At 47.8% G+C, this 27,464-nt stretch overlaps 1 protein-coding gene across 1 annotated transcript in view; it reads left to right on the top strand.

The window, feature by feature from the left end:
* Positions 1–27,464, top strand: part of SIGLEC1 (sialic acid binding Ig like lectin 1) — a 49,018-nt gene that overhangs the window by 1,248 nt on the left and 20,306 nt on the right. Inside the window, 11 exon segments of the mRNA XM_054990229.1 lie at positions 7,666–7,741; positions 9,195–9,554; positions 9,851–10,147; positions 13,848–14,111; positions 14,956–15,210; positions 17,739–18,038; positions 18,546–18,800; positions 19,936–20,238; positions 21,076–21,330; positions 23,084–23,383; positions 24,555–24,815. Of these exon segments, the coding sequence (XP_054846204.1) occupies positions 7,693–7,741; positions 9,195–9,554; positions 9,851–10,147; positions 13,848–14,111; positions 14,956–15,210; positions 17,739–18,038; positions 18,546–18,800; positions 19,936–20,238; positions 21,076–21,330; positions 23,084–23,383; positions 24,555–24,815 (2,899 nt within the window). The 5' untranslated portion in view covers positions 7,666–7,692.

Below are 27,464 nucleotides of genomic sequence, written 5' to 3'. Positions count from 1 at the left end.
TAGTTGCAAAATAGTAGAGTCCAGTAGCACCTTAAGGACTAACCAAATTTATCGTAGCATAAGCTTTCAAGAACCACAGCTCTCTTCATCAGATGCAACTTTATTGTAGCATAAGCTTTCGAGAGCCACCGCTCTCTTCGTCAGATGCAACCTGACGAAGAGAGCGGTGGCTCTCGAAAGCTTATGCTACAATAAAGTTGGTTCCTCTTAAAGGTGCTACTGGACTCTTTCCTAAGAGCAAGGATGAACATATCAAGCTAGGTTCTGCTGGGCCTGACTCTTCCTGGGTCATCTAGCTCGGCATTTCCTCCTCAGACTGGCAACATCTCTCCTGGATCTCAGTTGAGAAAGATATTTCACAAGATCTGTGAGGTCCTTCAGTTGGGGCACCAGGTATCAGACCTCAGACCTTCTGCAAGCAAAGCAAGCTGCTCTACCACTGACCCATGGATGATAAATTACAGGAAGAATGGTCTACGGAAAGGAACCAGCCAGTGTGGCCTGGGGAATTTTCTTAGAGGATGTCCTCTACCTCCTTAAAGTATTTCTCTAGCATTGGGTGGAGGAAAGTTAATGGTCTGTGCTAGTGCAGGATTTATCTCTCTCTTTCTCTCTTTTCCTCCACTCCCTCTCCCCTCTGATTCATGTTCCTCAGTTGGTGACCACATCACAAATTGCATCTTGAAGGTACAAATGGACCATCAAAGGTGCAAGACCACAAAGCAGACGTTCCCAATAGCCTCACACCATCTTTTTATTTACATTATTTATTATTTGTTATTTATTGTGTGTGTGTGTGTGTGGTGCCTTGAAGCCACAGCTGACTTACGGCGACCCCTGGTGGGGTTTTCATGCCAAGAGACTGTCAGAAGTGGTTTGCCGCTGCCTGCCTCTGCAACCTTGGTCTTTGTTGGAGTCTCCCATCCAATTACTAACCAAGGCTGACCCTGCTTAGCTTCTGAGATCGAACAAGATCAGGTTCACCTGGGCTATCCAGGTCAGGGTATGTTACTTATTATCTCAAACTGTACTAGTCAGTGGAGCCAGTCCACACGCTCGCCTGCTGAGCATCAAGGCCTGGCTCACACATCATTTGGCTGTTCTTCACTTGATGGCTGGTGGCTGGAAAACTGAGTGGTCTCTATTGAAGAACAGTTGATGCCAGTGCCATCTCGTGGGTTGCCAGCCCCTGGGGCAACTCCGGTCAGGTGGCGCTCCTGCCACCTCACATGTATGTGCGTGAAGCACGCGTGCTCTCAGGACTGCGTAATTATGTCACTTCCAGGAAGTGACGTCATCGCGCAGGGCATGGCTGCCACCAGGTGCACTCCCATGATTCGGGCCATGGCTCCCCCGTTGGCACAACAGGCGGCCAAGGTGGCGCAGGTGGCCTCCCAGCCCTTCTGTACAGCCTTCCGTGCTGCCGCCACCAGCTCCACATGCTCCTGGCCAGCAGCCGCGCCCAGCACCCTCTTATTGGCAGCGCCCAGGGCAAGCAACTCCACTGCCCCCCCCTAAATACGGCCTTGCTTGATGCTTCAGCTTGTGGTCTTCAAACACACGCACAAGTCAATAGCAGAATATGGGAGTTGTCAAGGGATGTATCTTGCATCAGATCTACTGAAATGTTGCTGAGTGTTGTTTGAGCTCTGCACCGTTGTTGTGGCATTGGCCCTGGCTATTCATAGCTTCACGAGAGCCAGTGTGGTCTAGTGGTTAGAGTGTCAGCCTAGGATCTGGGAGACCCAGGTTCAAACCTTCACTCTGCCATGGAAGCTTGCTGGGTGACCTTGGGCTAGTCACACACTCTCAGCCTAGCCCACCTCACAGGGTTGTTGAGAGGATCAAATGTAGGAAAATTATGTAAGCCCCTTTGGGTCTCTATTGGAGAGAAAGGCAGAGTGTAAATAAAGAAAATAAATACAATAAATAAATCTGTGAGTGACTTTGGACAGCCATCTGCAGCAGGAGGGGGTGAGGGTGGACTGACCATGTTTAGAAAAAGGGACCCTGTGTGCCAACCATCATCATCATCACCAGTTCCACTGCGGCTACTGCTATTTATAGTTTGCCTTTCTCATTAAGACTCAAGGCAGGTTACAGGATAAAACCAGTACAATTAAACAGCATTCAAGAACCAACAACCAATGCTATGGAACTAGGATTATAGAATTAGGGAATAATTAGGGAAACAAGCTATCTAAGGCAGGTAAACTAAAAGCTGGTCCAGAACTGATTTGTATCTTGTATTATAATTGACTGAGATTTTATAATGTTTTTAATAATTTTTGTAATGTTTTTAATGATTGTATGTAATTATGTTACCATGTTTTTAAATGATGTGATCTGCCCTGAGACTGCTTGCAGGGAGGGTAGAATAGAAATCCAATTAAATCCAATTAAAGAAACAAACAAATAAACAAATGTGCCCTTGGAGGTCTCTGGGTCATGCCCCAGTCCAGGGACAGCCACTCTGCTTGAGCTCCAGCAGAAGGACTGACTTTGCCAGCCTCTGCTGCAGCCCCCCCCCCATCCCCCCCATGGGGAAGTGACAGATTGTGGAGAAGCAAAATCAAAAAGAGTCCAGTAGCACCTTTAAGACTAACCAATTCTATTGTAGCATCAGCTTTCGAGAATCAAGTTCTCTTCGTCAGATGCACGATACAAACTGTTTGTATCATGCATCTGACGAAGAGAACTTGATTCTCGAAAGCTGATGCTACAATAAAATTGGTTAGTCTTAAAGGTGCTACTGGACTCTTTTTGATTTTGCTACTACAGACTAACACGGCTAACTCCTCTGGATTGTGGAGAAGCCAAGCTTTTGCTCAGATGCCCCAGGAATGACAGGTGCAAAACTCATGAACAGCAAACCATCGTTGCCGGTCTGCGCATGCAGAATCTTGCCAATCCAAGCTGCGTTTTCAAAACTTTTTCTGCTGATATGAGATTCCCAGAAAGAACAGGAAGAACATTTTTAAGCTTGACTGAAGGGTATGGAGCTCCACAGAAGACTCAAAAGTGGTTTCTTCCCACATTGCAAACCAAAGAGATTCTTAGGCGGAGTACGGAGAATTGCGGCTGCCTTGAGAAAAATCTCATTCTCACCTTGGACCTGTTTTAGCACCTTGGGGAGGAGCGTTCCTTTTTGCTAATGGGGGTGTGAGGCGCTCCATCCAGGGAGCACCGTCACTGGTTTGAGCAAGAATCAGAACCCAGATCTCTCCAGTCCGAGGCCAGACTCATCTCTCTACACAAAACATCTTAGAGTCTCTCTATATGAGACATCTTACACGGGGACGTTCAAGTGTAGGGGAGACGCAATGTTAGCTGGAAAGTGTATTTTTAAAAGACCCAGAGCCAGCAGAAATAGCTCCTCAGAGGGTTTCTTAATTTCATTCTCTCCTCTCCAAAGGGGAGGTGAAATTGACAGAGCCTTCAGGGAGGCAAAGATGAAATTAACAAACCCCCTGAGGAGCGATCTCTGCTGCCTCTGGGTCTTTTTAAACTACCCTTCCCGGCTAACATTGCAACTTCCCACACTTGAGCGTCCCGTGTAAGATGTCTTGTGTAGAGAAACCAATCTGTTACCCTGTGCTGGCTCTTGTACACCTTTTGACCTGTGTGAGATCCAGCATGGTGTAGTAGTTAAAGCGTAAGAGTAGGATCTGGGAGACCCTGGTTCAAATCCCCGCTCTGCCATGGAAGCTTGCTGGATGGCCTTGGGCCAGTCCCTTATTCTCAGCCTAACCTACCTCGCAGGGTTGCTGTGAGGATAAAGTGGAGGAGGGAAGAATGACGTCAGCAGCTTTGGGTCCCCACTGGGAGAAAAGTGGTGTATAAATGAAGTAAATGAATCCAGAACACAATTCACTCACACAGAATCCAGCGTTCGCAGTTCTGCATCAGGTCGGAACAACTGGAAGAGTCTCTCCAACAGTCCAGTCCTAAGCAGAGTCACCCATTGGCTCCAGTGGACTTAAAAGGGTGGGACAACGCTGCTTAGGATGTCACTGTAAGCCCCCGAGACTTATGCCCTAATTAAAACCTAATTAAAGGATTCCATGTTTGGGCCGTTAGCAGAGTTTATCGTTTAGTAGAGGAAGCATGATCATTGGTGGTTGTGAGCTGGTTCTGCTGGCTGGTATGTGTGCAGAAAATAACAAAGCATGCACTTGCTTATACTTAGAAAGGAAATAAGAGTTCTTTATTGTAGGAACTCCATACTCTGATAGGAAAGGAAGAGAGACAGAGTCTATCTACCTATCTACTCTAAGGAGGAGAGACAGATTCTATCTAGTCTAAGGATGGACATGGATGCTAGGAGAAGTCCTGCATCCATGCTTGCAAGATGGAGGGTGGAGAAGGAGAGAGATGGTGCCTAGAACAAAGTCAGGAAGAGAAGAAGTGAGAGGGAGGAAGTCAGGAGGAGGAAATCCTGAGAATAGCAATCTACATATCAAAGGACAGTCGGAGCAGTGAACAGGATGCCTTGACCTCTCTGTACTTCTAACTCTGGTTTGTCCCCTCTGAAACCTGAGGAAAGGGACAGCGATGAATCCTCCTCTTCCAACATCTTCTCACCTGTGTAGACTTTCACGAGCTGAATGCCCCCCTCCCACGGCCCGGGTGCTGTAATTCTGTAAAGAGCGTGGTGGTAGCTGTCCTTTGCTGGAAACAACAAAGTACCTCATCCTGGCCTCGCTGAAACCACAGCCCCAATCTCCCTAGCAGAAAGCAGGCCCCAATGCCTCCAAATATGAGAACGAAAGCGAAACTCCTCAGCCTTCTGCTTCCGAAGCAGGGCAGGTGCCAAAGAAACGAAACCCTGGAGGCCAGCAGCAGGCAGGCAGAACTGAGCCCAGGAAACAGATGGGATGTTGAGTACAGCCGCTGAGTCGCATGCCCTTTCCTCCTCTCCCAGACTGCTGTCACCAGAGCAGAGGTGCTATTTTTGGCTCCAGTGCAATGTCTCACGTGTGGCCAGTCTGCCCAAAGGCCGGACATCCTCTGTTTACTAATTCGTCCTTCTCAGGGAGATACTTTTGCCAGTCCCTCTTGCCAGAACTGAAACGTGGGGAGGGAGATTCCAACTGCTTTTTTGAGTCAGACTTTCCTAAGGAGTCACTGGCATGAAAATGCTGAGCTGGAGTGTGCCAGGGAGTTCACAACCTCCCGTTTAGGGCTCGGTCATGACAATGGGTTCCTCTTCCACCACAGGACGCGAAAGCCTAGCAAGATTGTGTCATTGCCACTGGCTGCTCTTGTGAACAGCCGGTGTGTAGCAGGGGGGGTGGTTCCTAACTTAAATATATGCTGTTGGGTTTGAACTGGCTGAGACACAGAATCTCTGTGACCTCTGACACATGAAGAACACGTGTCAGGAGAGGCAATGTTAGCCGGGAAGAGTAGTTTAAAAAGACCGAGCCAGCAGCAGGGCAAAGGCTTTGCTATCCACTGGAGCTGTGTGAAGGGGCTGTGAAATGCCAGAAGGGAAACTTCAGCCCATGATAACCTCTCCAGGTCCAAGCCCAGCTCTGGAAGGCAGCTACAGCCCATTTCCATTCCTGGCTGCCCTCTGGTTGCCATTTCACAGTTTTAGACTGGAGTGGTGAAATTGACAGAGCCTTCCAGAAGGTGAAGATGAAATTGACAAACCTTCTGAGGAGTGATCTCTGCTTTCTCTATCATTTAAAACTACACTTCCCAGCTAACATTGAGTCTCCCTACACTTGATGAACAGGCACCAAGGCGTCTCATGTAAAGAATCTCCAAGATTTAAAGAGATCTTGGGGTTATAGTGAATAGTGAACAAAAATGTTCGTTTGTGGCAGTGGTAAAAAAGGCACTCTGTGCTGGGGATGATTAGGAAAGGGACTGAAAATAGCTATTATAGTAATGCCCTTGCATAAATCTGTAGCATGGATTCCTTGGGAATATTGTGTGCAGTTCTGGTCACCATATCTCAAAAAGGACATTGCAGAGCTGGAAAAAGTACAGAAGAGGGCAACCGAGATGATGGGGGTTGGAGCACCTTTCCCATGTGAAAAGGCTGAAGAATCGGGGACTTTTCAGTTGAGGAAAGACACGACTCAGGGCGGGGGGTGTCTCTAATCTGGAGAGCCGGGTTTGATTCCCCACTCCTCCGCTTGAAGGCAGCTGGGTGACCTTGGGTCAGTCACAGCACTCTCAGAGCTCTCTCAGCCCCACCCACTTCACAGGGGATAATAGTAACACACTTTGTAAACTGCTCTAAGTGGGCGTTAAGATGTCCTGAAGGGTGGTAGATAAACAGAATGTTATTATATTATCATTTATAATAATAATAACATTCAATTTATATACCGCCCTTCAAGATGACTTAACGCCCACTCAGAGCAGTTTACAAAGTATGTTATTATTATCCCCACAACAAAAAAACCCCTGTGAGGTGTGTGGGGTTGAAAGAGTTCTGAGAGAGCTGTGACTGACCCAAGGTCACCCAGCTGGCTTCAAGTGGAGGAGTGGGGAATCAAACCCGGCTCTCCAGATTAGAGTCCCACGCTCTTAACCACTACACCAAACTGGCTCTCTGAACGAGTGATTAAGATATGGAATTCACTGCCAGAGGATGTAGAGATGGCCACAGACATGGACAGGTTTAAAGAGGGGTTAGACAGATTCATGCAGGACAGTTCCATCAATGGTTACTAACTTACTAGCCATGGTGCCTTAAGGGGGCCTCCATGTTCAGAGGCAGTCTACCTCTGAATCTCAGAGCCAGGAGGCAACTTCAGGGAAGGCCTTGGGCCGCTGTGTGAGATGGCATACTGGAATAGGTGGGCCACTGGTCTGGTCCAGCAGGGCTCTTCTCGTGTTCTTACGGTGATTTTATTTGCACGTAATGGAATTTTGCAGAGAAAGGTCAGGGCTGTCTTGCGAGCTCCTCACAAAGAACAGGCCTTTGGGTGCCTGTTGGAAGGGCATCAACTGAGACTGAAGACAGATTGGCCAGTCATTCATTCCTGACGAAAGCTGAGGCAAAGCAGCCTCACCAGCCCATAGAAGCTCCAAGGAGACCGAGAGAGCCGCTCTGGTCTCTTCAAGGGGCACAGAGAGCAAGGCCCCAGACGTCCCCTTTGCGAGGTGCCAACTGCACCATATGCTGCTCTGGAGCTTTCTCTGCCAGGGAGAGTTCCCATCCGAAAGGTCTCCTCAGGTTGCCCTCTCGCTTGCAAATTCTCCATCACTGTCTTGCAAGCCTCACCACAGAGATAAGGAAGCTCGTCTTGCTTCCTCTTTCCAGCCGCTGTTCATCACATGTTAAGTCCATTCGTGCACCCTGACCTAGATGGCCCAGGCTTGCTGGGTTTTGTTGCATCTTGGAAGCAAAGCAGTGTTCGCCCTAACTAGTACTTGGACGGGAGGCCACCGAGAAAGTCCAGGGTTGCTCTACAACCTCCCTCCGGCCGTCTTGAACTTTAAAATGAAGTGCCAGCTGCAGGAATAGCAGCCAGATCTCAATATTACTGTTGGCAATTTTTCATTCCCAATTGTTTGCAATAATTACCTGGTATTCATTTCCAAGTGCACACTCCGAACTCGTTTACAGGTAGCCTGTAAAGTCCAGATGTCTTGATTTTTGGCTGCTGCTCTCTCATCTAATCCTGCATTTCCCCCTTCTAGGATTTGGATTAGACCCCAGGAGACACCATGACGGGGCTCCTGCTCCTTCTGGAACTTGCTCTTTGTGTTCTCCAAGGTACGGTTGCTCAGTTTGTTTTCTAAGGAATGAAGTGAGAGGCCCCCAAGCATGGGAGGCCACCAGGGCCAAACCAGACACGGCATCAAAGATGGGATTCCCAGCATTCCGCACACACACCCCTTTTATGTAGACAGTATGGAGGACTTAATTCTGATCAGGACGGTGGTGCAGGGCTCAGCTTTTCCCCATAACATTTCCCCAACCTGAAGTGACCCCCAAGGGGATGCGGTTTGCCCTGTTGGAAAAAAGGGCCCGAGGTTGCCAAGCTCCAGGCGAGGCCTAGTTCTTTGCCATTGCAACTGATGTCCACATAGCAGAGACCAGTTCCCCTGGAGAAAATGGCAACTACAGAGGGTGGACTCTGTTGCATCACAGCTGCACTGAGCTCTCTCTTGTCCCCGGGATCCTCCCTCCCCAGATCTCTCCAGGAGAGCTGATCTCTGTGGTCTGCAGATCAGTTGCAATTCCTGGCGATCTCCAGGCTCCCCCTGGAGGTACAAAACCCTACGAAGGATCTCGGTGGGTTATAAACCACAGAGCCCCCCCTCCAAAGCAGCCGTTTTTCTCCAGGAGAGCTGATCTCTGTAGTCTGGAAATCAGTTGTCATTCTAGGAGAACTCCAGGCCCAGCCTGGACTTCGGCAAACCAAAAAGGATGACGTGGTGGGGGCCAGCAAGAGAGAACAGCTGCGGCTTCCATGCACAGCTTCTCAGCTCCCCAGTGAGATTTTGGACTGCCACCCAGGTGCTCCTGTCCTGAGCGGGCACCCTCATCACCCCAAGGGAAAGACCAGGAGAAAGAGAACCGTGCGGGGGGGGGGGTTGCATTTTGCCTTGCATATAATTCTTAGATCCAGAGGAGTTCGCCACGTTAGTCTGTAGTTGCAAAATAATAGAGTCCAGTAGCACCTTTAAGCCTAACCAACTTTATTGTAGCATAAGCTTTCGAGAACCATAGCTCTCTTCATCAGATGCAACCGTCAGGTTGCATCTGATGAAGAGAGCTGTGGTTCTCGAAAGCTTATGCTACAATAAAGTTGCATCTGACGAAGAGAGCTGTGGCTCTCGAAAGTTTATGCTACAATAAAATTGCATCTGACAAAGAGAGCTGTGGCTCTCGAAAGCTTATGCTACAATAAAGTTGCATCTGACGAAGAGAGCTGTGGCTCTCGAAAGCTTATGCTACAATAAAGTTGCATCTGACGAAGAGAGCTGTGGCTCTCGAAAGCTTATGCTACAATAAAGTTGCATCTGACGAAGAGAGCTGTGGCTCTCGAAAGCTTATGCTACAATAAAGTTGCATCTGACGAAGAGAACTGGCTCTCGAAAGCTTATGCTACAATAACGTTGGTTAGTCTTCAAGGTGCTATTGGACTCTCTCCTATTTTGTTCTTGTTCTTGTTACTCTGCCTTTTTACTATTATTATTATTATTATTCTGCCTTCCTCCAGCCTTTGCTTCGTGGACCGTCACATACCCCGAGCACCTGCGAGCCGTCCAAGGTTCGTGCGTGGTGATCCCCTGCACCTTCAACTACCCCGTGGACACCCCAGAGAGCATCAAGGCCATCTGGTTCAAAAACTACAATGAGGGGCAGCGCACAGTGGTGTACCATTCGGCCACTCCAGATGCCGCGGATGGCCAGTTCCAGGGCCGTGCGGAGCTGCTGGGGGACCCGCTCCAGCAGCGCAACTGCACCCTCCTCCTGAGGAGGGTCAAGGCCAGCGACAGTGGCAAGTACAACTTCCGCTTTGAGATGAGCGACAGGAACAACTGGGTGGACGTGCGAGGAGTAGAGCTGACAGTCACCGGTAAGCGAGCAGAGCCCACAGCCTGGCTTCTTCGAGGTGCAAGTCGGGGCGCACACTGCTTCCAAGGGGCGCAATGCTGTGGGCACAGTCCCCCTTCAACAATCCTGTGAGGTGGCTGAAGGGAGAGAGAGAGAGGGACTGGCCAAAGGTCGCCCCATGGGCTTTGCGGAGTCTGATGCTCTAACCACTATACGGCACTGCACACAGGGCTCACGCCCCCACCGTCTTTTCCAAATTTTTCCTCCTTTCTCGGGTCCTCTTGATTCCCAGCCCATTCTTTTTCTTGTCTTCACCAGATACCCTGGACAGTCCCACCATTGTGTCCCCAGAAAACCTGCACGAGGCGGAGCTGGTGACTTTCAACTGCTCCAGCCCCTACGTCTGCCCCTATGACAACTTCTCCCTGCGGTGGACCGGACACAACCCCGAGGCCTCCCGTATCTCAGGGATGGTCCAGCTGGACACCGGAGGAGCGCTGCAGAAGCAAACCCTCAGCACCTTGCTTTCCTGGCAGGACCACAACCGGAAGCTGAGCTGCGAGGTGGCCGTTGGCGCCCTGACCAAAGTGAGCGAAGTCACGCTGCAGGTGAAACGTGAGTGGATCTGCTGCCAGGAGCCAGGGCAGGGCAGGGGCATGTCATCATGGGAGTCCTTCCCTTTGGTAAAGAGTCCAGTAGCACCTTTAAGACTAACCAACTTTATTGTAGCATCATGCATCTGACAAAGAGAGCTGTGCTTCTCGAAAGCTTATGCTGCAATAAAGTTGGTTAGTCTTAAAGGTGCTACTGGACTCTACTATTTTGCAACTACAGACTAACACGGCTAACTCTTTTGTATCTACTTCCCTTTGGTGTTTCACCTGCATGTCTCTCCTCTCTCTTTATGTTTGATTTAATGCCTGCCCAGGGCATCTTTTGCCGTCTGGCTGGGGACATAAGAAGAAGAGGAGACTGGAGTCCCTCCGTACCTCTGGGAAAGTGAGAGGGCAGACAGGGACACATTAACCCATGGCCAGGCCCCTAGGCTTTCAGGTATTTGGGGGACCCGCTGGCACTTCAGTCTTTCACCCCACTGCAGCTGACAGCCTGACCCTGTTACGTTACTAGTCTGCAGTACATAGCCCTATATCCATTTTGAGGGTCTCCTGAAGAATTCTATTCACAATTTTTAAAATATTTTTATTGCGTGAGTAGAACCGTTAAGGAGAGCACATTTTGAGGGTATAATTGTTCAATTCCGTAATATTTTGAAGTGAATAAAATTTGTATTATTTATTAAAAATATATAATTTATGGATAATTGTTTTAATATAAGGGACAATTTGTTTAACTTCAATAAGGAAGCAGTTAATTATCATATTAATAGAGGTTATCTAAGAGCATCAATTAATTGTAATTTATGTGGGGGTGCATTTCAGCAAAAATTTGATGGGCCCCTAGTCCCTGTGGGGCCCCTAGGCTTCAGCCTAGTCAGCCTTATGAATAATATGACCCTGGGGGTAGAGGGGCCCTGCTAAAAGTGAAAGCTATGAGCCAGGCAGTCTTGGGTCCCAATCCTGCTGTGCTACAGGGCCCTTAGGCAAGCCAGGGAATGAAAGCTGATTGACCTCACAAAGGGGTTGTTCAGAATACGGCATGCAAAGAGTCCAATACTGCCTACAATAGTGGAACAGTTGGGGACGGCGCTGGAACTCACAGCAATGACTAAATTTTCTTTATTGATTAGAGAAAAGACAATACATTTGTTTATTGCTGATTGGAAACCCCTTATAGACTTTTTGCATGAAACAAATAATAATGTTCTGATGATTTGTGGGTTAGATGAATAAGGAATTTGGACCGTAGAAAAAAGGGTTTTTCTTTGTAAATGTAGAGTAAGAGAAAAAATTGTAATGATCTCTATATTTGATGCACAGAAAATCTTCTTTTAGGTTTTTTCCCCTTTTTCTATATTTCACTGTTTTTGTTAGTTATTCTTTTCTTCTTTTATATAAACTTTAATTAAAAAGAAAAAGAAGATTACAAACATTCAGGACAGTTACTCACCATATAGTCCTAAGTAGTGGAAGAGAATTTATTGTACGTGGCCAGAAGCCTTCACAATCCAAAACCTTTCATAATAAAACAAGCATACAGATACAATTACAGTAAAATGCATGTTACCTAAAATATAAACAGCTTTAAAATCAAATGATCACTAACAGACCAAAAGTCAACCATCTATATCAGTTGTTTACTTTCCTAGTTGCCACATTTACCAAAATCAGGCAGAAGACAGAGATCAGATAAAATACTGGCAAGAAATTTTCTCCTAAATAGTCTTAGATTTATTTTATATAAACTTTAATTAAAAAGAAAAAGAAGAAAATTACGGACATTCGGGACAGTTGATCACCATACAGTCCTAAGTAGTGGAAGAGAATTTATTGTATATGGTCATAGCAGGGTTGCCAGCCTCCAGGTGATGGCTGGAGATCTCCCGGAATTACAACTGGTCTCCAGGCCACAGAGATCAGTTCACCTGGAGAAAATGGCTGCTTTGGATCTACTTAGATCTACTAAGTAGAGTTAGATCCATTCAAGTTAATACGCTTAGAAGGGGGTAACTCCCTTAGGATAGCATTGTCTGTGATGCTGTTTTCAGCCATGGAGGACTCAGCGGCCACATCATACTTTATTTTATTTATTTATGTAAAGATGCCTTTCTCCCTAATATTTTGGACCCAAGACAGACCCAAGATTTGAAGACAGAACTGATCTCCTTTTGTCCCAAGTAACCGCCAGCCAGCTTGCTTCCATAGAACTACAGACTCATATTACGGAAAGAAAATCCTTGGGGATTCTCTGGGTGGGGTTGGGGGCAGGGCCAAACGACACCTCTGCAATGACACAAAATTGCTTATATCTTTATGAAGATTAATCGAGCCACAGATCGGGCTGTGGCTCAGTGGTTGAGCACCTGCTTTGCATGCAGAAGGTCGCCGGTTCAATCCCTCGCAGCATCTCCAGATTTTAAAAAGGGATCATGCCAGAGGTGATGTGACTGACAGTCCACCAGAGACCCTGGGACTGCCTATCTGCATAGACGGGGGCGGGGGGTCCTAACTCAGAGCAACACAGCCTCACGTTTATGAGAAAAGCATCTGGGTAGGCTGCAACTGTGATGCAACCCTGGAAAGAAAAGAGCCCCTTAACGATTTCCCCTCCTATCGTGTGTGTGTGTGTGTGTGTGTGTATGTGTGTGTGGTGGTGCCCTCATGTCAAAGTTGACTTATGGTGACCCCTGATGGCATTTTCATGGCAAGAGACTATCAGAGGTGGCTTGCCATCGCCTGCCTCTGCAGCCCCGGTCTTTGTTGGAGGTCTCCCATCCAATTACTAATCAAGGCCAACCCTGCTTAGCTTCTGAGGTTTGACGGATCAAGATCACCTGGGCTATCCAGGTCAGGGTTCCCCTCCTCTCGTTTCCCATAAAAAAAACCCTCCCCCTCAGCTGCTTTCTCCCCATGGGAAGAAAAATATGTGGATCTGCATTTTCCTCCTATGGAGGATAAGGCACCTGGCCAGGGAGGGATGGCTTTTGAGTGGGAAAACAGCCTGACAGGAGAAGTTTAATCAGCCCTGCCCCCTCCAGCCTTCCATGGCTGCTTTTCATTTAATAATATGGACAAAACGTTATTTCTGGTTGCGATAATGTGCAGTTTTGTCCCTTACCTATCCAGTTGCCTCTATGTCTAGGGAGGAGTAGCAAATTAGACTCCAGCTGGTGCAGGGTGGAAGCTGACAGGTTGATAGGATAACTGGTGGAATATGGTTTTATTGGCTTGATCCATAAAACACGGGAAATTTGGTCAGGGAATCCTCCAGGAGTGAGGATCTTTTGTCCAAATAATTTAGCCTGCCTCTAAATTGCCACAGGCTTGACATGACTTCTCATTGTTTCCTGAAACTGAGAATGCCCAAAGATTGTTCCCAAGAAGACAGCCTTCCTCCGCAGCAGATGGAGGCCAGCCATTGCCACGTCTGCAAGCAAGTTGCTTTCTTTTTTTATGATTATTTTTTATTTCCATTGTAGAACAGTATTTCTATTGTATTATTTCTATTGTAGAAAAGATAGCGCAAAGAAGGACGGTTAGGCGTAACAAAAACAAAACGACAAAGAGCCAACATTGGCCGCCATGCAAAGTAAAAAAACAGTAAAAAGCATAATAAGCATATTATTAATCCATTACATTTTTTCGCCTACAAATGAACATCGCTTTCAACCAGTTCTTGTTTGATGGGTTGCTCCTAGATTCCCCCAAAGGCGTCAAAGTGGCAATCAGCCCCTCCTCAAAGAACATCCGAGTGGGGGATGCTGCGTCTCTCACATGCAACGTTGGAAGCAGTTACCCAGAAGTCACTGCTTACAGGTGGTTCAAAGACGGGGTGGCCTGCGGAAAGGAGCAGGTCAAGACCATCCAGAGCGTCAGTCGGGAAGACTACGGCCAGTACAACTGTGAGGCTGAAAATGCCGTCGGGGCTGCAGTGGCTGAAGTGGCAACACTCTATGTTTTCAGTGAGTATGAAGGGCAGAGTCACATCTGACAGGGGGAGTGAAAGAGAGGCAAGATGCTGGGCTCCGCTATAAGTCCTGCTTAGAGTTTTCCTGTTGCTGTGGGTGCTGCCAGTTGACCAACTAGGGGGTCTCCCACGCCTGCATGAAGACTCAATGAGGCAGCCGGATCTGTTCTGTACTGTCTTTTTTTTTTTCAAAATTTTTTATTGGATGGGTTAACAAACATAAACATGATAATCATTATCATTTTCCACCCCATTACATTTTCCCCATCCTTTCCCCCCTCCCTTAACTAGTGACTCCCAACAGTTTTCCATACCCAACTTAACCTAAAGAATATATACTATAAATTCTTAAAATCTATAATAATAATATATATAATATATATCTATATAATGCATACTAATCTAATCTATTAATTGTATTAACTATCTTAATATAATACTTATCTAAATTAAGAGTATATAAAAAATATATAAGTATATAATAAGTACATATACTAACTAAAGGAGAAAAAAGAAATATATGTATATATATGTAATATACTAATCTTTAAATACCTATTATCTATATTATAAATCTATTACTTCTGTTACATCACTAAAATATCATATATACTCCCTATTACCTATACATTCTTACTGTTCAACCTTATTACTTCCCACAGTTCTGTGCTGTCTTTATTAAATGTGCCCCAAAGTCTTGCCAAAAGATGACTTGGGCAGATGTCCGTTGAGCAGCCAGGTCCCATATCCGTAGAGGGCTGAAAGAGCCAGGATTTCCGTCAGCAGTACATGAGTGGACTTCTCCTTTCCCCAATTTTTCCTGTTCCCTCCCTTTGCAGCTGCCCTGCTGTCAGTCAGCCCTTCTTCTGATGTCCTAGAAGGTGAGGCGGTCACGCTGACTTGTGACGTTCCTGGCGAAGACATGCAAGAGATCCACTACAGCTGGTACAAGAACAACGTCTGGATGAAAGAAGGCACAGCCCGGAGCCTGGTGTTTCACGAGGTGGCTGTTGGAGACACAGGATATTACTCGTGCAAAGTGCAGAATGACAAGGGGAGTGAGAAGTCCCAAGCTGTTGGGCTGAACGTCTTCTGTGAGTTTTCTAATGTTCTCGTTCATGCTTCACTCCAGGGCAAATGTATACAGATTGCTACAACAGGACACAGCTGGAATGGGATACTTTTCTCCCATCATCATAAATCCAGAGGAGTTGGCCGTGTTAGTCTGCAGTAGCAAAACAGCAAAAAGTCCAGTAGCACCTTTAAGACTAACCAACTTTATTGTAGCATAAGCTTTCGAGAGCCACAGCGATCTTCGACAGATGATTGTTGTGATCATAAGGTAGTTTTTGTCGTGCCCTGAAAGCAGACCAAATTGCCCAATATTTATTGTTATATTTTCATCCCAATGTGTGTGTGAGGGGGGGCAGGTTGCCATCTACATTTTCTTCCTCAGGGGTCAAGATGTCTTTAGCCACCAGTGAAGGGAACAGAAATGACAGCTCCCAGACTCATCTGGGGGCCTGAGTTGCAGGCGATGGAGGGGAGGCAAGCCGGGAGGTGGCATGGCGGTCGCCATGTTGTGGGAGTGCGGGGAGTGACCAGGGCCTGGGGGAGCTCACACAGGCACATCCGGTGTGGGCCCCTGGTCTGAGAAGCTGGCCCCCACCCCTTGGCACTTGTTCCATGGCGGCATGTTGAAATGGAGGCCATGCCTGAGGAGTTGGTAACTGAACGACCAGTTCCGTAGTGGTGGTGCAGAAGCTCAGCAGAAGCCCATCAGTAGCTCCCCACCCCCCAGCAAGCAGTGGTGTGAAGCATAAGACGCCTTGCTCCTGCTGCTAAAAGTAAAGATTTGAGCCAACTTGCAACCCTAATATGCTTTGATTATTATGTGTGTGTGCGTGTATGTGGTGCCCTCATCGCTGACTGATGGTGACTCCCCCCCACAACAGGGCTTTCATGGCGAGAGACTAACAGAGATGGTTTGCCATTGCCTGCCTCTGCAACCCTGTTCTTCATTGGAGGCCTCCTATCCAATTACTAACCAAGGCCAACTCTGCTTAGCTTCTGAGATCTGACAAGATCAGGCTCACCTGGGCTATCCAGGACAGGGCAATTACTATGTGTAGAACGTATATTTTGGAGTTTGGTATAGGGTTGCCAGCCTCCAGGTGGGGGCTGGATATCTACAGGTATGACAACTGATCTCCAGGCTACAAAGGTCTGTTCCTGTGAAGCAAATGGCTGCTTTAAAGGCAGACACTATGGCATTGCATTATATCCTTCTGAGGTCCCTCCCCTCACCAGGCTCCACCCCCAAATTTCCAGGAACTTCCCAACCCAAGGCTGGCCACCCTCAAGCCAGAGTACCATAACAGCCAGAGTACCATAACAGTATCAAGCCAGAGTACCATAACAGCCAGAGTATCAAGCCAGAGTACCATAACAGCCATTTAAAGTGGCTTATTTATTTATTTAGTGTCCAAGATTTTCTATTTCTTGGCTCAATCATCAACTAATAGGGAGATGGCAACGAGGAAATCAGAAGGAGATTGAGACTTGGAAGAGCAGCTGTGAGGGAGCTAGAGAAGATCCTTAAAGATAAAGATGTCTCTCTGCGGACTAGAGTAACAAAATTGGGGAGTGAAGTGTGGAATGTTGTGAGCCCCAATCAGCCCACGTATGCAAATGATCTTGAAAGGCTGGCCCAATCAGGGAAGAGTGGCCGAGCTTGCGGTGGGGGCGCAAGCAGGCAGCAGCCTGCCAGCCACACAGGAAAGCTGTATCCCTTTGGGAAAAGACAGTTGTCCCCTTTTTACCCCTTAGGAGGTGAATTTCTTAAAATCTCTTCTTAGTGGGTGTTTACATCATGAGAGGAATGTTCTCCCCAAATTTCATGTTTCTAGGTCCAGGCGTTTGGGCTGGGGGTTGATGAGTCAGTCAGGACGCTTGTCTTTATATAGAGCGGAACTACAAGTGACAAAAGGCACAGGTTGGACACTGGTCAGCTTCCCTCAAGTTTTGATGGGAAATGTAGGCAGCTTGGCGGAATGTTGGACAAGTGACAGTTGAAAAGTCCATTGGACAGCAGTCGGAGAGCCAAGCTGCAAGACCAGGACGCCTACATTTCCCATCAAAACTTGAGGAAGCTGACAAGTGTCCAACCTGTGCCTTTTGTCACTTGTAGTTCCGCTCATAGAGAAATAGAAAATATACAGTTCACTTTTTCCAGAGATCTGCTCAAGGCAGCTCACAAAATAGAACAATTCAACAATAAAATCATAACACAACACAAAGTATAAAATCCATCAATACCAACAAAAAACCAACCATAAAAGGGTTTTAAAGCAGTATAAAACAGCAATTTCAGTAGTTATCAAAATGGGAAACAGCCCATAAAATGAGAGCTAAAATGCATAGGATGAATCTTAAACCAAAATTCCAATGAAATAAAAATGGAAGTCTCTGATGCTCTCCCCTCCCAAGAAAACATATACCAGTTGCTCTGGGAATTTCCTGGCCCTTGGGGGACATGGTTTGTTTGCAACCTGATGAACATTTGGAGGCGAATGCCCTCCATGCAAGCTCCCATGGCAACCATCTCCTTTGCCTTCTGCAGATCCACCGAGGCTACCCGCCCTAGCTTTGTTCCAAGAGACCCAGGAAGGAAAACTGGCCATCATTCACTGCACCGCCGACAGCAACCCCCAGTCTGCTCTGAGCCTTTTCCGGGGCAAGCGACTCATTGCGACCACCAGTTCACATTCGGCCCCCAGCCAGCGGATCCGCATTACCACCACCCGCAACTCCTTGAAGCTGGAGATCCAGAAGGTAGTCCCAGAAGATGAGGGTGAATATCTCTGTGTGGCAACCAACAAGTACGGGAATGCCACCACTACGAGATTCTTCGGTGCTCAAAGTAAGTCTGATCTTTGCAATACAAACTAGTCCCCTAAAACCAGGGCTTTTTTTCAGCTGGAACGCGGTGGGACGGAGTTCCGGCACCTCTTGAAAATGGTCACATGGCCGGTGGCCCCGCCCCCTGATCTCCAGACAGAGGGGAGTTGAGATTGCCCTCCACACCTAAACTCCCCTCTGACGGGAGATCAGGGGGCGGGGCCACCAACCATGTGACCATTTTCGCCTAGGGCAATTTAAACTTTAAAAAACTCCCCCCTTGTTCCAGCCGACCCAAAGTGACGTCATTGTGCGGTCCTGAGTTCCACCACGGAGTTCCGCCACCTCTTTCCCCAGAAAAAAAGCCCTGCCTAAAACTTACAAGGTAGTTGAAGAAAGGCTTGCTGGCTCATGCCCACTGGGTAACGGAGGGGCAGGTCTGAATTTGTGGCTCAGGCTTTATTTGGTGAATTGCTTTGATTAGCCAATTACGTTTTTGGTGCTGTCTGAGTTCTGGTTGCATTCCCAGCTGCCAGAGTGGTGGCCAGCCCATCTGAAGATGTCCCTGAAGGGGAGAGAGTCGCCTTGGCATGCATGGCCACCTTGGATCCAGAAGACGGGACAACTTATACGTGGTACAAGAATGCCAAGTGGCTACAGGAGGGAAGAGGAAGCTCTCTTGTCTTCCCAGCCATCGTCAGCAGAGATGCCGGGACTTTCTATTGCGTGGCCCAGAATAAGAAGGGCACCAACACCTCTCCAGCCATCACTCTGCGTGTGCTGTGTGAGTGCCTCTTGTCAACCTTTGGCTTGACGGACAGGATGCCAATGGGGTCCGGAGGGCTAGAGCTCTGTAGGTGGGTCTAGAACACAGGGAAGGTTGTCATTCTTGCACAGCTTTGCAGACTTGGAAAAAACACATGTGCAGCGTCTATCCAGCTGGAAAATTCTCAGGCTGCAGTTGTGTGATTCTCAGGCTGCAGTTGTGTGATTGCGGCTGGGCATGATATGATAACAGAATAAGAAGGGCAGTTTTGTGTAGTGGTTAAGAGCGGCAGGACTCTAATCTGGAGAACCGGGTTTGATTCCCCACTCCTCCGCTTGAAGCCAGCTGGGAGACCTTGAGTCAGTCACAGCTCTCTCAGAGCTCTCTCAGCCCCACCCAACTCACAGGGTGATTGTTGTGGGGATAATAATAACATACTTCGTAAACTGCTCTGAGTGGGTGTTAAGTCGTCCTGAAGGGCGGTATACAAATCGGAGGTTGTTATTATTATTAGAAAGAGGTGCATATGGGGGAAATCAAATGCCTCTAATTACAAAGGTCTTGCACACTTCCTGTACATTTCAGCAAGGCCCGTGCAGGAGAACTTCCCAGCGGACCCAAGTTAATTAGTAGAAGGGAGAAGAACTGTTGTGTTTTTTGCCTTGGAGACCAAGATGTCTTGGCCATAAGAACATAAGAACATAAGCAAAGCCATGTTGGATCAGGCCAGTGGCCCATCCAGTCCAACATTCTGTCACACACAGTGGCTAGAAATCCAGTGCCATCTAAAGGACTGTCAGTGAGGCCAGGACACCAGAAGCCCTCCCACTGCCTTCCTTCCAGCACCAAGACAACAGAGCACCACCTCCCCACAAAGAGAATACCAAATGCTTGCAGCCTGGAGGCTGAATGGGGTCTTTGCTTTTTAAAATATTGTTGGGTCCAGGATATAACAGAATAGGAACACGAAAGGTCCAACCCCACACCAGAGGGGCAGGGCTTCTCTCCTGTTACAGGTACCCTCTTGATCTGGTGTGGCAGCTCTCCCCTGCTCGTGTGTTGTGAGCTTCTAAGAACTTCAGTGTAACTTCTGTTTTCTCACAAGCCCTGACCTCCATATTTCTGTACCAAATATGCTGCCTTCTCTCTACAGACCCCCCAAAGCAACCTGTGGTGCAGTCCTTCCTCGAGACCCAAGAGGGACATCTAGGTATCATCCAGTGTACGGTTGACAGTGATCCGCCCTCTGAGATAACTTTGTACAAGGGAGACACTCTCATAGGCTCCACAAATGCCTCTTACTCACCAGCTGACCCAAGGGTGAGCATGATCTCATCGTACAACATGCTCAAGGTGAGCATCAAAGCTGTCACACTGGAAGACGAGGGACAGTTTGTGTGTTCTGCCCAAAACCGCTATGGGGACTCCAGCACCTCTGTGGACTTCACAGCTGAAAGTGAGTGGAACATGTATATTCTTAATATTCAGAGGCGTGAGCTGTGTTAGTCTGCAGTAGCAAAATAGCAAAGAGTCCAGTAGCACCTTTAAGACTAACCAACTTTATTATAGAATAAGCTTTCGAGAACCACAGCTCGCTTCGTCAGATGCATCGTCGGCTTTCGAGAACCACAGCTCTCTTCGTCAGATGCATCGGAGGGTATGAAGCAACTGGCCAGAGATCCAACAAAAAGAGCTGTGGTTCTCGAAAGCTTATGCTACAATAAAGTTGGTTAGTCTTAAAGGTGCTACTGGACTCTTTGCTATTCTTAATATTGAGACTCATGAAGTGAAAATTGGGCCCTGGAGGGATACAAACGGGCAGATAAATAAACTGGGCCATAGAAGTTCACCTCCTAGACGAGAGAATGCAATCACTGATTGCCTTTAAAAAGTGCAAATCTTTACAACAGACAATTAAAGTGTGTTTAACAACCATTACACATCAAAGCAAATCCAGACATTGCAAAGGTATTTATTTCTGGTTTCCATTTGTAACAGATGAAGATTTTTTTCTTCTGTTTGGCATTCCTCCACTAGCTTTTATTAGCCCTCCTCTCCGCCTATGTGTTTATTTGTTTTATTTAATTGTTTTAAATAGCTTGTACATATTTGTATTTTAAATTTTTTTACTGCTTTAAATGTTTTAATGTCCACGCAGGTGCTTTGTCCCCAAGGCAGCTTGCAGAGGATATCCATCCTTAACCAAAAATTAACCCAATCCCCATGTGCTGCTTAGCAGAAGAGGTCCTTGTCCTGACAAACATTTCTGTTCTTCTCTCCCATCTACCTTTAGCTGCAAAAATCGTCATCACGCCATCCCCAGAGGTGGCCGAAGGCAAGGAGGTCCGTCTGTCCTGTGCAGTGAGCAGCAATTCCTCCAGCTCGGCCAACTACACCTGGTACCGGAATGGAGTCCGCATTTCTGAGGCCGTTGGGGACACCCTGAAGTTCTCCCAGGTGGCCAGGGGGGATGCCGGGGTGTACCTCTGCCGGGTAGAGACCCAACGAGTCAGCAAAAGCTCCACCTCCGTCCCCTTATCTGTGCTGTGTAAGAGTGACCTGCTTTTTCTTGGATCCAAACAACAACAGAACTTGGGTTTTGAAACTATTTTTAAAGCACTGGTTATATGCTGATGAAGTTTATACAAGTCGAGGTCCTGGATATCCAGTGGCAGACACCCCCACTCAGCAGAATGCAGCGTGCCCTTGCAATCTGGGGTCTGCCTCCGCATAAGGTCTGAAAGGGCTCTTGCCTCCCAGGTTGATTTGCTACTCAGAGCCAAGCTACAAGTGATGAATTACACTTTCCTGGCAAGTGAACAGACTCACCTGTATTCCTCTCTGTTCACTTGCCCTTCACTTGCTCTCCACTTGATCAAGTGGAGCACAAGTGAATGGCAAGTGAACGGGGAGGAATGCACGTGAGTCGTTTCACTTGCCAGGAAAGTGTAATTCGTCACTTGTAGCTTGGCTCTCAGTGCTAACATCCATGTTGGAAAAGCACCCATGTGTGCTAATAATGACTCTCCGGGGAAGAACTGTCCGGCAGAACTAGGCAAGGGGGGCAGGAGGATAAGTCTCCCCCTCATCCTATTTCCCGAATCCAAAATGGTCCTGAGGTGCCTGCCGCTATTTGCCAGTTGGGACAAGCATGACAGCACTGATCCAAGACCTATACGCTTGCCTCAGTTTGGTGTTGTGGTTAAGAGCGGCAGGACTCTAATCTGGAGAGCCAGGTTTGATTCCCCACTCCTCCGCTTGAAGCCAGCTGGGTAACCTTGGGCCAGTCACAGCTTCTCGGAGCTCTCTCAGCCCCACCCACCTCACAGGGTGATTGTTGTGGGGATAATAATAACACACTTTGTAAACCCCTCTGAGTGGGTGTTAAGTTGTCCCAAAGTGTGGTACATAAATTGAACGTAGCTGCTGCTGCTGCTGTTGTTGTTGAGTGGCAAATAGTGGCTCCATGGGGCCATTTCAGGCCAGAAAACTGCGGGGAGGCTCCAACCCCCTTCCATTCACACCACAATCCTGATCAGAATTGGGTCCCTAATTGCATGATTTCTGCAGGGGAAAAAATCCCAGATGCTCCATTGCCAGAACTTCTAGCATCTCATCTTTGCCTGCAGCAGGTCCCGGATTCAGTCTCGGGCATGTCCCATTACCCCGTGAGCTTTTTCTGCCTGGAGAGGAGGCAGAGAAAGTCAGTCAGAGGAGCTGCCAGTCAGAGAAGCAGTAAGGAGAAAGTGGAGCAAGGTGCAATGAAGAGCTGCTTACTTGTCCTTTGAGATCCCAACACATTTTGCGACAAGCTTCATTATAGGACCTAACAAAATAAAATTAAAAATAATAAAAACACATTCGCATTTCAGAAATCATTTCAAATTACAGACAGGCATTTAGAATCTTCCCAAGCGTTCTGTATACAACAAGATCTCCTTTTCCATGCTCAGAATGTTACTTGGGAAGATTTTAAATGTCTGTCTGTAAATAATTTCTGAAATGTGAATGTCTTTTTATTATTCTTAAATTTTAACATGTATATCCAATTTTGTGCTTTTATAAACTTTATATACAGAATTTAAAAAAAAACACAGGTTCAATACTTGCAACCAGTCCCTAATCAGAAAGCGGAGATAGTTAACCATACCTTAGCCAGAAAGTACTCCCACCTCTGCCAGTTCCAACCCAGAGTTCAGCTTTGCTTAAGGCAGCTTAATAGTTGATATTCACTCCCTGGTTCTGTCATGTCTCCACACCAACTGGATATAACGTCAGGGCTGTGTGTGCTTCTTTCTCAGACCGCCCTGAGCCTCCTCAAATGGCTGTCTTTGTGGAGACAGAGAAAGGGAGGACGGCTCTCTTCCATTGTTCCGTGGACAGCAACCCTCCGGCTGAACTGAGTCTCTACAAAGGAGACCACCTCATTGCCACAACCGGCGCTACCAGCACCGTCCCCCTGAGAGCCCGTATCTCAACCTCACGCAATACCATGCGTGTGGAGATGGGAGACATTGTGCCAGAGGACGAGGGCAGCTATCGTTGCGTCGCTACCAATGTATACGGCTCCTCCTTCACACGCCTGTACTTCCATGTGCAAAGTAAGTGACAAGACGCGCAATTGTGTTCACTACTGGTCTCTGTAGAGTAAGGCCAGGCTTTCGGGTTTACTTTTGTTTTGCAAACATTTCTTACCAACAGGAAAGCAAATTGATTTGCTCTTGTGATCCACGATTAAACTTGTGCCACAGGGACTGATCCACAAAAGTTTCAGCTATAATTAATCTGTTAGTCTTTAAAGAGCCACAGATTCCTGATGGCCGTCATTCATCGTTAGCCATCAATAACTAGTAATTAGTAAATGCATAACTATATCGCTACAGCGTTTTTTCAGTGTTTCGTTTATTTAGAGCAGGGCTCATTTCGAGGGGGAACGCACAGGAACGCAGTTCCAGCAGTTCCCCAAAGAGGTCACATGGCAGGTGGCCCCGCCCACCTGACTCTCCGCCATTTTGGGCCCATTTCGGCCTGGATTGGGGCCAAAACGGCCTGGATCGGGCCTCTGACGGGTGGTGGATCACACTCCCACTCATCAGCGGCCTGATCCTGACCATTCTGGGCCCCTTTTCAGCCATTTTCAGCCCCCTTTTGCCATTTTGGGCCCAATTTCGGCCTTGATGGCCAGGATTGGGTCCAAAACAGCCAGGACAGGTGATGTCAGGGGGTGTGGCATATGCAAATCAGTTATACTAATAACACACTTCCGGTGATGGCAAGAGGTGTGGCATACGTTAATGAGTTATGCTAATGAGTTCCTCCAGCTCTTTTCCTACGAAATGACCCCTGATTTAGAGAATTTATATGCTTGTCTGAGAGCCAATGTGGTACAGTGGTTAGAGTACTGGAGACCCAGGTTCGAATCCTCACTCTTCCATGGAAGCTTGCTGAGTGACTTTGGGCCATTCATACACTCTCAGCCTAACTTACCTCGCAGGGTTGTTGTGAGGATAAAATAGAAAAGAACTATGTAAGCCACTTTGGGTCCCGAGTGGGGAGAAAGGTATGGTATAAACGAAGCAAGCAAGTAAGCAAATACGCAACCTACTCGAGTATAAGAGCTTCTTTCCAGTTCTTGTCCTTAATCGATCAAAGATTCTCTTTTCTCATCTGCAAACCTGCAGTCCTTCAGTCCAACGTCTCAGTTTGTTCGGTAAGCGTTCCTTGTTACCAGTGTCTTTAAGTAGCTGTTCAATTTTCCTGTGATTTTTCCAGCGGCACGAGTTCTGGTCTCGCCATCCCCGGAGTTGCTGGAAGGGGCGGCAGCCACCCTCACCTGCACCGTGATTGGGAGTGCTCTGGATGAGGCCGCCTTCTCCTGGTACAAGAACTCCAAGCGCATTCCGAACAACAACTCCAGCACTCTCGCTTTCCTGTCAATAAGCAGCAGGGATGCCGGCTCTTACCACTGCAAGGCCCACTCGGCAGAAGATACCAGCATTAGCATCTCCCCGCCTGTCAGCATAACCGTCTTCTGTAAGTGAGACTTTATTCCCCAGTTGCAGCCAGTAGTTAGACTCTCTGCAGCACATTCCCTCTCCATGAAGTCTCTGTGTTTACATGTGGAACAAATAGCCCACGCTGAAAGCCTCTATACTGATTCCTCTCCAAAGCTCCTTGAATGATCCCATATGAAAATGGAGCTCTTTATGAGAAATGCGCCCGTGTCATCCCATGATAGGATCAAAGGGAGTGTGCATAGAGGCTTGCACTGAGGAATACCTTGCACATGTGCTCTTCAAGCGCATTAAGAATTCCCACGTGCCACAGTGGCCAGTGGCCAGGGTGATCAGCCAGTGGCCGTAAGCATTGTTTTAGATTAGTGAGCCTCAGACTTTTTGCAAGTGGGCTCTTCTCCTTCTAAAAAAAGGAAAAGGTAAAGTCCCCTGTGCAAGCACTGAGTCATTACTGACCCATGGGGGGACGTTGCATCAGGACATTTTCTCGGCAGACTTTTTGTTACGGAGTGGTTTGCCATTGTCTTCCCCAGTCATCTACACTTTACCTCCAGGAAACTGGGCACACATTTTACCAGCCTTGGAAAGATGGAAGGCTGAGTCAATCTTGAGCCGGCTACCTGAACCCGGCTTCTGCCGGGATCGAACTCAGGTCATGAGCAGAGCTCGGGCTGCAGTACTGCCGCTTACCACTCTGCACCACGGGGCTTTCCTCTCCTTCTACCTGCCCCAAAACCAACACTCTGTTCTGCTGATGGGCCTGATGAAATACAGTTTTTGGCAACCTGCTTCATGTGAGGAAGATCTGTGAACTACTAATCCCAACATAACACTGGGAGAGTGTTGGTGATTAGTTAGGTAGCAGAGTACAGAATATGTGCAATGGACATAATAAGTACACACTCTTGTTGTCAGTCCTTGGTAGTTAGGTCCCTCAAGCCCTCCACAGTTAACACGCAGGTGTTCCAGTTGAAGCAGCTTTATTGAGATCCATTCAGTACAGAGATTCACCCGATGGTGCAGAAATTGGCAGAAGTGATAATTCAAACAAAGATCTGGCTATTATGGGAAAACTTCCCGCCCTCTCTGGTCCGTTTGCATTCTGGAGCGAAACCCCAAAGAGATTGCTTGGGAACAAGGTAGTCCAGACTACATGAAATACAAAGAAAATTTCTCTCTGGGAAAGTTACAATGTTTGCGGCTAGCAGCTCCTTCAAGGACACTTGCTGTGAAAAGTGAAAGCACATATTTGCAACAGATAATGGAGGGGCCCACTGGCTCCCTTGCACTTAGTATCAGAAGTTAAGACACTCTCAGGTGAGCACACAGAGTTACAGCATGTAATTCAGGCAGTGCTGATGGCAGAGTTTCTGGCGCCTGAGGCCGGGGTGGGGGCAGCTTCAGGACTGCTCCTGCCTCCTCGTTCACACATGCACAGAATGCACATGCACACCCAGAGGGCAGGGCAGTGGGCAGCTGGGCAGGAGGGCTGAGAGGCTGCCAGCCCAGCCAGGCACGGCAGGTGGCTGGGGAGGCGCGTGTGCGTCCTCCAAGCCGTCCCGCTTCTTTGCTGTGCGCACCACCCTGGACGCCTGCCGTGCCTGGCCCGCGGCTGCTGCTCCCGGCCGGGGGTGCGTGTTGGTGGCAGCAGCAGTGCGGGGGAGCTGGGAGGCTGCAGTAGCTGCGGGCCAGGTGTGGCAGGCAGCCAGGGTGGTGCGCGGGCAGCTTCCCATCCCTCCCAGACAGCCGCCCGCACGCTGCCACCACCAGCTCCACGGTGCACAGCCCTGGCCCCAGCGCCCCCTCCAGTGCCTCAGCACTGGAGGCGATCGCCAGGGTTGCCTCAATGGAGGAGCCGGCCCTGAATTCAGGCAAACAGAATCATACAGCATTGACCATTATAGAATGCAGAACACAATCATAGCATGTATGCTGGCATCCATGACACCCATGTTTAACTCTATAAAATTCTTTACTACATAATAAGAAAAAAAAAGATTACATTGGTAAGAAAACAAAGAATAGCTCTCTAGCTACATCTTACCGGTTAGAAAGACTTAGAGAGAGAGAGACTGTAACTGAACAAAGAGCAATAAAACCTTAGTATATGTTTCTAGCTAATTGCCGCCCGATAAACTGGCTGCCGAATAGTGAATCCGACATCTTCTTCATTAAGCATAAAGACTCCCCTTTCTAGGGCAGGAAGCTTAACTCGATTGCTAAGTGCTTACATGCAAACTAGTTTACTAATTAAGTAAGTAACACAACAGTTTAACACTTCCACGACTGAACGAAGAACACTTGCTAAATCCCAACAGTGAGGAACAGAACGGGATTTTTCTTTTAAGTCATGTCCAAGGAAACATCAGCAGAACACAGCAAGAACTCTTCCAAATGGATGACGGACATTCCTTGGAGGATCTCCTGCTAGGAGGCATTCAAGGAGCAGAGGGAGGGAGGTCCCCTGGAACTTTGCACCCCCTGCCAATGTCCCCAAGGGCACCTATCCTACAGACAGAGGACAGCGTTACCATTTGGCCATCAGAGACCGTGATCAAAGGCTGTTGGCTTTGGGGGTGAGGCAGAGAACGGGCTTGCAATGGGAGGTGAGGTCTGGGACAGGAGGCCGGAGTTTATTCAGGCCTCACCTTTCTATCTAAGCCTTCCG

Source organism: Eublepharis macularius, chromosome 10, assembly GCF_028583425.1.
Source record: "Eublepharis macularius isolate TG4126 chromosome 10, MPM_Emac_v1.0, whole genome shotgun sequence".
In the NCBI taxonomy this organism is placed as follows: Eukaryota; Metazoa; Chordata; class Lepidosauria; order Squamata; family Eublepharidae; genus Eublepharis; species Eublepharis macularius.
The sequence above is the reverse complement of the archived record's forward strand: the minus strand, read 5'-3'. Positions and strand labels throughout refer to the sequence as shown.